At 41.5% G+C, this 11,798-nt stretch overlaps 1 protein-coding gene across 2 annotated transcripts in view; it reads right to left on the bottom strand.

Annotated features, from left to right (window-relative positions):
• Nucleotides 1-4,291, bottom strand: part of Acot12 (acyl-CoA thioesterase 12) — a 39,127-nt gene extending 34,836 nt beyond the window's left edge. For both annotated transcript variants that reach the window (XM_013015941.1, XM_013015942.1), the window contains exon 1: nt 4,154-4,291. In XM_013015941.1, the coding sequence (XP_012871395.1) occupies nt 4,154-4,283 (130 nt within the window). In that variant the 5' untranslated portion in view covers nt 4,284-4,291. The remainder of the gene's footprint in view (nt 1-4,153) is intronic.
• Between the last annotated feature and the right edge of the window lie 7,507 nt (nt 4,292-11,798).

Genomic DNA, 11,798 nt, shown 5'->3' with positions numbered 1-11,798 from the left:
AAGGGATGGGAAGGGGAAACAAAGGAGGAGGCTACAATGCTTGATAAGAAATGTACTCATTATCTTGCCCATGTAATTGTAACCTCTCTGTACAGTATTTTCACAATAAAAAATAAATAATTTTTTTTAAAAAACCAGTAATGAAATTCACAAGGTACAATTGTAGGAGCTGTAAGGAGATGGTAACAGTGAGGTGGAGTAAAGGAGCTGGGTTTACATTCAAATGACTTCTGAGTCATCTTACTTCAGGAAATAATATTGATAGGTAGGACTGAGTTTATGAATCCAATAGATGGAAGAGGAAGCAAGGTAGACAGGTAAACACAATGACTCCTAGATTGTTTTTTCTCTTTTTTCTTTCTTTTTTTTCTTTGTTCTTTTTCCTTTTTTTTTTTTTTTTTTTTGCAATATTGGGCTTGAATTCAAGACCTCATGCTTTCTAGGAAGATATTCTACTACTGGGTCATACCTCATATTCTTTTTTACACTGATTAATTTTAGGTAAATTCTCCCTTCCTGCCTGGGCATCACCTTGACTGAAATCTTCCTATTTTTGCTTCCTATCCTGCTTGAATGAGGAGCATGCCACAATGTGCCCAGCTTCTTTCATTCAGATTGAGTCTCATGAACTTTTCTGCTAAGGTTGTCCTGTAACTGTGATCGTTCCAGGCCTTCCATGTATGTGGAGGACAGATGTGCATCATTGGGCCCAGCTGTTGGTTGAGATTGGGGAGAGGGGTCTTGAAAATGTTTTGTTCAGATTGGCCTTGAACTCTGATCCTCCCCTTGTCAGTCTTCAAGTAGCTCGTGTTACACAAACGTGAGCCAGGCAGACTGTTAGAGTTTTGACTTGTACCGTTATATGAATCAGTTCTATTTCTGAGAGTGAGCTCACACATAACACAGAGAAGAGAATGTCGGTTTGAGACAATTCAAAGGAAGAAATGGACACGGGGGTGAAGAATGATTCAGTGATAGCTGCAGATTTGTGCCTTGAAGGATGGGAAGAATAAAGGTCTGCTGAAAGGATGTTTAATGTCAACGTGATGGTGGTGATGTTTAATTTTTCTTTAAATATTATAAAGATGTTTTGGAAGTTGTGAGTTTCTGGAGACACCGATGCCTTGGGGGCCATCACTGTGATCAAAAGTGTTAGAAAATAAGAATTATGCTTGAGACAATACTGGAGAAACCTGCTTCTGTCTTATTCTTCAGATTCAGTTGCTTTGTGGCTACACAATGTCCTTGATGCCTCTTCATTCATAGAGTATTCACCCTGGGCATTAGCCAAATGTTCCAAAGCAATTCTAGCAACTCGATCCCAAACCAATCCTATAGAGTTATTTTTTTACATTACTATTAATTGAGGAACAGAGAAATTGATTGTCCACTGAATCTATTTATGATACCATTTTCTATAAACATGAATCACTGAAATTTTTGCAATAACCATGAGAGAGCAATTACTTCGTCATCACAGGACAGAAAATGAACTTGAAGAACTACTTCTATTGTCACATCATAGAGTCAGTTCCCTTGGAAAGACACTCACTATTAGCAGCTTCTATGATTTCTACACTGTTTCTTTTTCTTACATAATTTCATATTCATGCTTCCCTTATTATGTGATTATAACCAAATTTGAGTCTTGCTAAAATGTTAAGACAGAAACCAAATAGATTAGCAAGCAGAAACTAACAAACTGGCCTCAAATATCCAATTGGACTTCTCTCATAGTTAAGACACAGAAAATTAGAAGCTCTATTAACACTTGCAGAGAATTCAGGGATCCATAATCATCTAAACTTTAATTCCCTAATCTTTCAGATAAGGGAAAGTTAAATTCATGCTGTCTAATGCCTCTTCTAACTCTAATATTTGTGTATGAATATTTGCATGTATTTATGTATGTATGTATTGTTGGTCTTGGGGCTTGAATTCAGGGCCTGGAACTCAGGTCCCTGGGCTTTTATTTTCAAGGCTAGCCTTCTGTCACTTTGTGCCAGAGCTCCACTTTAAGCTTTCTGGTGCTTAATTGGAGATGAGTCTCTCACACACTTTCTTGCCCACTTTCCTCAGCCTCTTGAGTAGGTGGTATAGCAAGTGTGAGCCTAATATTTCATTTTAACACACGTTTTTATACAAGATGTACAGTTACTAAGTCTACTATATGTCATATGAAAGTCTGGCTTCCTCTTGGAAGTGTAATTCCAAGTTGTAGCTCCATCCATCCATCCAACCATGCACCCATTCATCTATTCATCTACTTATTCAGATGATCAGGAGGCTTTATTTTGCACTCAGTAGGCAGTGGAGCTTGGCATGCAGCTTAGCTTAGCATGCAGAAAACACAGAGGTGAACAGATAAGAATATGGAATAGTTACAGGTTGTTCTAAGTGGTATGCAGGAAGTTGGAAAGGTCATTGCACTGGTAGGCCGGTAAAGAAAATTCTCTGGGGAAATGCCATGTAAGCTGAGACGCAATATGTTCTAAAGACAAAGAGAAGAGCATATGTGAAGGTCCTGAGACCTCTGTCTGGAGAGGGGCTGGACACAGTAAGAACTATTAGAAGGCAAGGATGGTTGGGGCATAGGAGGTGCTACAAGCTGTGCCTGTGGCTTAGCATGTTTACTTGGGAACTTCAGTGCTGTCCCCTGTTAGAGTACCCTAGAATTGACCACTAATTGTCACTTTCTAAAGTCCTAAACTGGACTCGGGCTCATCTCATATTTCCCTTCAGAGATTGTGAATTTCCCATGCCAAGTGATATCTGGGAAGAACGATGAAGGATTTAGGCTTTAACTCCATGGATGATGAGAAGATAGTGAGATGTGTGTGATATGGTTTGTGAATTAAAAGTTCACTCTGACCTGTGTGTGGAAACAGACTCCAGGGAGTTAAGAGAAGAAGAAGAAAAAAAAAAGGTCTGCAGAAGTGGGGTGGAGGTGGGGCATCTATTTGAGAGATTTTACTGATCTAGAGGTGGGAAAATTAGCACAGGTACAAGTGAGCCATTTCACAAAAGCACTGACCCACCCAGACTTTCAGTTAGAAAAACATCGGCATTACAGTGTGTTGTTTTCAAAAGCAGACCCTCCATCTCTAGACAGAGTCAATTTCTCAGTGTTATATGAAAGAGATCTTGGGGTCAAAACTATTTTTGTAGTAATTCTAAGGAGTTGCCTTTCTTTGCCTGTTTGAGTGGCAATAACAAAATACCATGGACTGAGTGGCTTCAGCAATAGAACGTTACTTCTCACGGTTTTGAAGGATGTAAAGTCCAAGTCTGCCAATTTAGACTCTAAGGGGAGCTTTCTTCCTGACTATTGCAGGCAGCTGCCTTTTTGCTGTGTTTTCCCATGCCCAAGACCCAGCTATTGCTTCTAAGCCCCAAGCACACGAATCCTATGGCATTAGATCTGCACCCTTGTGGCCTCTTGACCTTAATTCTTTACTCTAATTTGAGCCATGCTACAGGGTGAGAGCTTTCCCATACGGATTTGCAGGAAGATATGGAAACTTTATTCAGCTAGTTGGATTCCCTTTCTCTCCCAAGAATATAGTGGTGTGTTAGCAGCTGAATACAAAAGGAAATCTGAGAAATGAGCAAGCTACTGAAACAAACAATAAAACAGTTTACAGAAGTGTAAATATACATACTGCCCTTTACCTACACTTCGGTTACTGTTGAAATCCTTTTATTTTTTTTTAGTAAAACTATGTGTACATATAACATACGGGTTTCATCTTCAAAGAATGACATCCTTACAACTCTGACTGTGGTAGATGAAGTGGCCCACATGAGTAAAATCTCTCTGGGGTTCTCATTAACTTCCTGGGAAGTGGGGTGAGGTTCCTAAGACCCAAAGGTGAGCGAACTAATGGTGTGGGTCATTGTGGGGTGCATGATCTTAGCCATCACAGTCTACCTGCCTTAAAGCTCTGGGAATACAAGCCCTCCCTTCCTTCTCCCGCGCTCCTGCGCCCCACTGGCTAGCCACAGGGCATCTCCAACTTGGGGAGAGGTGGGGGACACATCTGTCATTCGGATCTCTCCCACCCCATCTTCCCAGCCTCCCCCACCATCCCGCCTCTCCCCCCCCCGCCCCGCCCAGCGCTTCCCACCACGCCGCGGCCCGCCGCGCGCCTACCCGCCAGGCAGGCGGTGGTGTCGATCCACTTGAGCAGCTGCCCCGCGCTCAGCTCCCCGCGGGCGTTGGCGTGCGCCGGCTGGATGGCCTGGCTCATGTGCACCTCGCCGGGCGTCCTGGGCCGCTCCATGTCCAGGCTCAGACAGCAGAGCTCCGGGACAGGGCGCCTGGCCAGGTGCAGTTCACCGCAGGCCCGCCCTGCCCTCCCCCATCCCTCCGCCCCCCCAAGCTCCAAAGGGCACCGCGCGGCCCAGCCGCGAACCCCCGCCGCGCCATCCCCCGTCCCTCCGCCCCCCTTCTTCCCCCCGCCCCCCCCCAGCTCCAAAGGGCACCGCCGCCGCGCCATCCCCCGGACGCTGGCAGGTGCCGCGCATCCGAAGAACTTGACGCGCAGAAGGGCACTACGGAGGAAGAGCGCCCTTCAGAGGGTGTGCAGCATTCGCCTTAGTACCTGGTTTGAGCGTGCTTGACTCGGCTGTGGGTTGATTGGTTGGAAGTTGATTTTGTTTTCTTTTTCTGGCTGTTGCCTCCAGACAAAGCTGGCACGAACAGCAGAAACCCCGGTTCATTCGTCTATCCCTAAGAGAGGGAAAATGGAGACAAGAATGCAAAGTATAGCCTACACAACTAAGGAGAGTGAGGGGCAGGGGGCAGGGGAGGGATGGGGGAGGTTGAAGGGCCTGACACTGATCAAGATATACTGCATTCATACACCGCGTCGTCAAGTGGCAATTCCTTCGTACAACTACTTAACGAGAATAATCATAACGAATATGTAAGGGGAAAACAAACAACGAACACCTAGTTCAAACTCCACCATCTGGTTCTTAGGCTACTCTAATGGCTCCAAAGATCATTGTGTTACGAAACTGCTCCACCACAAGCAGTTATGAAGGGGACGGAGGCAGATATGAGTAGGTGTATATCCCAGTTACAAGGCTTTAGCTAGAGAATTAAAGATTAGAGGCTGTCGCTTTGTTACCAATAGTCTCTACAGGTCTCAAGAAAGGCTTTTCAAAACCCAGAACTCAGCTGCAACAACGGTTAAAATTGGTCTGTTACAAAGCAGTTTTACTAGGGAAGCAGCTACATCAGAAATGGATACCTGTAACCCTGTGCTGGTGGCTCACGCCTGTAATCCTAGCTACTCAGGAAGCTGAGATCTTAGGATCGCAGTTCAAAGCCAGCCCAGGCAGGAAAGTCAGTGAAACTCTTACCTCTAATAAACCACTAGAAAACTGGAAGTGGTGCTGTGGCTCAAGTGGTAGAGCGCTAGCCTTGAGCTGAAGAGCTGAGGAACAGTATCCAGGCAGAGTTCAAGCCCCATGACTGACCAAAAAAAAAAAAAAGGATACCTGTACCCCATGTGGTTAAGGGAGCAAGACCATTTGGCTGGCACCTGAGTTCCTACCTATCTGAGTGAACTGGGACACACACACGATATTTGATACTTATGTATCTTTGGCTTGTCAGGCCCAGCATGGAGACTGCAGAATTCTGGTAATTTTGCTTCTCCCTTAAAATATTTGTTTTTATGAGAGGAAAGAAGGCAACATCGACTTGATATTTTTCAGGTTTCTCTGTGGATAGGTTTCCAGTCTATATACACATAAATAAAAAATGTTTTCTATATTGATGAATGATCACAATTTAGGAATTAGTAGATGGGATGATTGTCCAGCTTGTGTTACTCCAACTGTGTGGGATGCATTTATCACTGTGGGGTTTGACCATCTGACGTGCTTTGGAAGAGGAAAGTGTGGAAGACATTGGGAAAGGGACATCTACACTGCCATCAGAGATTCTGCGCCCAACCCGAAGCGCAGCCCAAACCTGCAGCTCTACTGCCTGCAGCAGAGCAACCTGGCATATATGAAGACATGAGTTGGATGTAAGTACTGTTGTATTCCATTTTGGCGTTGGGACTTGTTTCTTATACAGCAATAAGCTGATGGTTACATGAATGAATTTTATTTATTTATTTCTTAAAAGTGTATTTTACTTTAGATAAAAACTGGTGGCTAAAATGATCATATTTATGGGCCAAAGATCTAAATGTACAAATGGAGACTCTGAAAGTATTAGATGAAAAGGTTGTAATCTCCCTGAGAAACAGTCATGAGTAAAACTTTTCTGAATAGAACTTCATTACCTCAGAAAGTAAGAGTGAAAAGTGACCTATGAAATTGTATCAAATTAAAACACTTCTACACAATGAGGGAACAATTGCCAACGTCAAGAGAAAACCTACAGAATGGGAGAAAATCCTTGCCTGCTATGCTTGGATAAAGTGTTAATATTCAGAATATGTAAAGACCTCTAAAAATTAAACACCAAAACCACGAATCATTTCATTAATAAACGGACAAGGGAATTGAAAAGACAGTTCTCAAAAAAAGTACTTACTAATGGCCAATAAATATGTGAAGAAATGTTCAACATTCTTAGTCATGAAGGAATTGCTAAAGACTTAATGTCACCCCAGTCAGTATGACAGTCATCAAGAGGATAAATAACCAGTGCTGGGGAAATGCTGGGATAGCCGTGGTGGGGAGCAGAGGACCTCTAAAGTCCTGTTAATGGAAATGTAAATTAGTGCAGCCACTCTGGAAATCAGTATAGCGGTTCCTCAAACACTAAAACTAAAACAATCATACGATCCTGCTATTCCACTCTGTGTGCATCTGAGAGAATGAAAGCCAACTTAACATAGACAGATCTGCATCTATCTATTATATATACATACATAATATACATATGCACATATAAAAAGTAGATATATAATGACACATTAGGGTTTTTTTCAATCATACAAATTAAATTATATTGTTTGCAGGAAAAATGAATAGAACTGGATATCATCATGTTAAGCAAATAATCCAGACTCAGAAAGACAAATATCATGTTTCCTCTCATATGTGAAATCTAGACTTGAAAAAAAAAAAAAAAGACCAGGCATCAGTGGCTCACACCTGTGATCCTGGCCAATCAGGAGGCTAAGATATAGAAGACCATGTTTGAAGACAGCTCAGGCAAAGAAGTAAACAAGACTCTCTCTCCAAAATAACTATTAAAAAATCAGGAGGAGGGCATGCTCCAAGGGGTAGAGTGCCACCAAGCCATGCAAGCTGGCCAAGCACAAGACCCTGAGCTCTAACTTCAGTACTGTCAGAAAAGAATATGGCATGAGTATAAAGTGAGGGGACTGTTTGAGGAGTGGAAAAGGATGAAGTGGGGGTGTCCAAAGAACTTTACATGAATGTGTGAAGCAGAACAACGAGACCCATTAAAGTTATTTTGGAAATGGTGGGGGATAAGAAAGAGTAATGAGGTGAATTTGATCAAACTACACTATGTACCTGTATAGAAACCTTACAGTGAAACTTCTTTGTACAATTAATATACATTAATAAAAAATAAGACAGTAATATTTCATTGCATGTATACACTTAGGCTTATTTTCTTTGAATACTAGAAATTTCAAAACACTTTAGCCATTAATGTAAGATGGCTTTCCAAAGTGGGTGTCTGAAAGGGGGCAGCAGCATGTGTCTGTATATGTCAGTCTGCAGACACTTGATCAAAAAGCAGACATAGCATAGAAATGCATGATTATGTTTTCTTACTTTTATTATCTCCTGTTTGGATGCCTTTTGATTATGGTTATGTCTCTTTTGTTGGCTTCACACTGATTTTGATTTTAATAGCCTGTTCCTGAAACTACTCTTCTTGTATCTTTCTGAATGGTCCCTTTCACAATGAAAATGTCATCTGCATGTGTGAACATTCGCAGTCTCCATTTCTCTGTGATGTCAAGGATTTTTGCTATTATGCTTCAAGAAAAGGCGGGCATTTTCCATTTGTGTCCAAAACATCTTTTGAAAGTAAGCAGAATGCAAAGTCAGCCTGATTTTTTAAAGATCATGTGCACAGGAAAACTTCTTTAGAAGAATGCCAAAAATTCCATAACCATGAGAATAATGAGAAAACACATTCACTCTATGTCCATTTTCTCTCTGATGTCAAGGTTTATTTTGCCATTATATTCAAAGAAAAAGCCTGCCTTTTCCATTTGTGTCCAAGACATCTTTTGAAGTTGAACAGCTTATGAAACCAACCCGATTTCAAAGATCATGCACACAGGAAAACTTATCAAAATTGCCCGAAGTTTCATAATCATGGGGATAATAAAAACTCTTTAGAACAAGCAAGCGGGAAGCAAATGGAGCTATTTTCTCCCCTCACTCTGATAATGAAACGTGCAGTCTGCCCTGGCTCCTGTACTATGGTAGTAGTCGAGCTTTGTGGAATAAGACTAAGAAGCACCAAGTTCAAAAGAGAGACTGCCAAAAGAATGCTTCCCCTAGAAGCAGGCCCTTAGTGCTGTCAAGAATTTGACAGCTCTCTCAGAAGAAGCTTTATCTTGCAGGACAGGATTACACTGTGTTTGGACTGGGACCTGTAGTAGTGAGTGCCAAGTCCTGGTAGACAGGCCCAGGGTGCCTTGCATATGCCTTGCCCCAAACACAAGGCAGTTGGGAGACATCTTATGGTGTGAGACAAATTCCAGGTACAGGATTGGGTGGTTCTAAGTATTTCCTGCTGAGATTGGCATCTTCACCTTTGGTAGAGGTTATGAAAGTTGCCAGCTCAATGTGCTTAAATTTAAATGCAAGTTTCTTCTGATGGGGTTCAAAGTTTATAATTTCTTTCTCTTTTTCTCTTTCTCTTCTTTTTTTCTCTCTTTCTTTTCTTTTTTCCTTTCTTTATTTTATTCTCTTTCATTCTTTTCTTTCTCCTTTCTTCTTTCCTTCCTTCCTTCTTTCCTTTCTTTCTTTCTTTCATCTATCTGTCTTTCTTTGTTTTTTGTTGGCAGTGGGGCTTGCACTCTGGGCCTGGGCACTGTCCCTGAGCTCTTCAGCTTAGCTCAAGGATAGAGCTCTACCATTTGAGCCACAGTACCACTTCCGGCTTTTTCTGTATATGTGGTGCTGAGAAATTGAACCCAGGGCCTCATGCATGGAAGGCAAGCACTCTGCCATGAGCCACCTTCCCAGCCCATAAATACAGATTTCTGAATGGGTTTTCTTACATTTGGCCTGATGTCTCCTGCTCTTCTTTAGCCTCTGGCTCTATTCAAGGGGCCACAATGACTTTGGAGCCTGTGGATCCTCTCTCTGTTTGCATTACTACTTCATTTAGTGCCTGGATTTCAAACTGACCTTCCTCGTGTCAGTTTCAACACATCCAGAGACACCTTTATTTTGTTTGAACAAAAGCCATGTGCGGAGGTCAGGCTTTTCACCTCCCCCCACTTGTCTGGCCCAGGTTCATACCAGGCCCTTGACTGCTGCTCAGGGAGACTGTGGCCACCCCGCTGCCTGTCAATGCCAAGGTGCTAGAGCACATTGGCCACCTTCAAGTACTGAGCATTATTCTTTTTGTAAATTACTGATTTCCATTTCCTAATTGAAATTGAGTTGGTCTTGAGACTTGAACTCAGGTTTTGGGCACTGTCCCTGAGCTTTTCTTGCTCAAGACTAGCACTCTACCACTTAAACCACAGCACCATTTCCAGCCTTTTGGTAGTCTATTGGAGATAAGAGTCTCACAGACTTTCCTATCCAAGCTGGCTTTGAACCATGATCCTCATATCGCAACTTCCTGAGCAGCTAGGATTACAGGTGTGCACAGTAATTGGCTTTATTTCCTAATATTAAAAAATGTGTTTATGCTTTTGAGAGATATTGGTTCGGTAGTTTTTCTCTCTCTCACACTCCTCCCATTTCTTATATTTTATTTTTTATTTAGAATTTCTCTTATATGGTTTTGGTGTCAGGTTCATGCAATGAATCAAAAAGTGTCTCCTCTACATTCTGGAAGTGATTATGTACATTTGTTCTTTAAATGTTTGGTAGAATTATCCTTGGAGATTTCCCGTTTGGGATTTTTTTTTCCTTTTTACATTATAAATTGACAGCAGAAGATCCAAAACCTAGTTCCTGTGGGGTAGGCGTAGTTGGTTTAAGATGCTTTGCCTCAGGCAGAGTGGAACTTAAATCTCATCTACCATTCAGGTGCACTAGGCCTAAACCGTTGTCCCCTGATGCCCTTCTGCTTTTCCTGGATCACCCATTGTGTTTCTTTTCTCAGCCGTTTTTCAAGATTCTCCAGCTCATTCCACCCTTATTGGGTCAGAAGCTCTGGAGAAGAGAACCACCACCTGATTTATGAACTTCCCACTCTCTCATGAGTGTTGCACATGAATGCTTAAGTAACACTGTGGTAGGACATCTTTCATCAAAAGGATAAAGGCTACCTGACAGTCTCTCACAAGAATGCCTTTATTGTTCAGTGAAGGAATTAGCAATGTGGGCGTAGGGACTTAGCTTGATTAGTGTTAACTTTAAGTGTATTACTTGATTGATTTGTGCTACATTCGCTTTTCTTTTTACTAATGGGCATGCTTTCCCTACTTCATAAGACTGTACTTAGGTCACCAAAGTTATTGTCAAATGTAAATATACATGATTCACCATATTTATTTTTGATAGTTATTTAATTCTCATATCACCTTGTCAATCATGTTCTCTTTACAGAGGTAATAACTCAAGTCCAGAGAATTAACATTGAGAACATGTCACACATCCCTATGAAGTAACAAATTATTTGAACGCCAGCCTGTAGCTGAGGAAATTCAGACAACTAAGCTTAGACTACACACTTATAGAAATAGAGAATTAGAGTCTGACTTTGCTCCGCTGGATAGTCAAGTTGCAGAATGAGGTCTGCAACAAACCAATGGCAAATGGGTGAGATGGATTGGTATCCAGACCTACCTCACTCCACACACCATGCTGCTGCTTCTACTCTAAGCTGTCCACTTGAATGCATTCATTTATTCAACCCATGCCTGTTTATTGACCACCTACTTTGTCCAGTTGGATTGAAAGTCTATAGACAAAGTAGACAGAAAGTGTTAAAAAGTATAAATTATTCTTTTGTACTTGAAGCAGAATGATATACATATGCAAACTGGCTGACAGCTATATGCAGCCATCAAAATTACATCCTGGGTTTGATTGTCCACTAGATGTAAGATCATTCGATGCACATGTGCCCGCACATGTGTGTGTATTTAAACAATCACAAACTTAACAGAAAATTTGAAAGTAGTATACAAAGGTCATTTTCTCTGAAGTACTTGAAAGTAAGTTACCAACCAGATGACCCATTACTCCCAAATAATTGTGACTTTCCTATAAATAGATCATTCTAATTAAACTGCAATCCATGATCAAAATGAAGTTAATGTTACTACATTATTACCATCTCATTCTCCATACCTATTTATGTTTCAACAATTGTTCCCAGCATTGCCCTGTGCTGCATGCAGTTGTTGTATGTCTTTACTTAACCTCGGTCTAGAACAATTCTCAAGTTTACTTTTTGAGTTTCGTGACCATGACCCTTTTGAAGGTTACAGCTGGTAAGTTTGTAAAATCACCCGCTCTTTGGATCTGTCTAATATTTCCTCATAAACCTATCGAGCTTATACATTCTTTGTCAGGTATATTTAGAAATTATTATTTTTCTTTCTTAAGGCATCTTATTAATGGTGCTTCCAAATTCCAACCTGTTCCAT

Source organism: Dipodomys ordii, unplaced genomic scaffold (assembly GCF_000151885.1).
Source record: "Dipodomys ordii isolate 6190 unplaced genomic scaffold, Dord_2.0 Scaffold28, whole genome shotgun sequence".
NCBI classification, from domain to species: Eukaryota; Metazoa; Chordata; class Mammalia; order Rodentia; family Heteromyidae; genus Dipodomys; species Dipodomys ordii.
The sequence above is the reverse complement of the archived record's forward strand: the minus strand, read 5'-3'. Positions and strand labels throughout refer to the sequence as shown.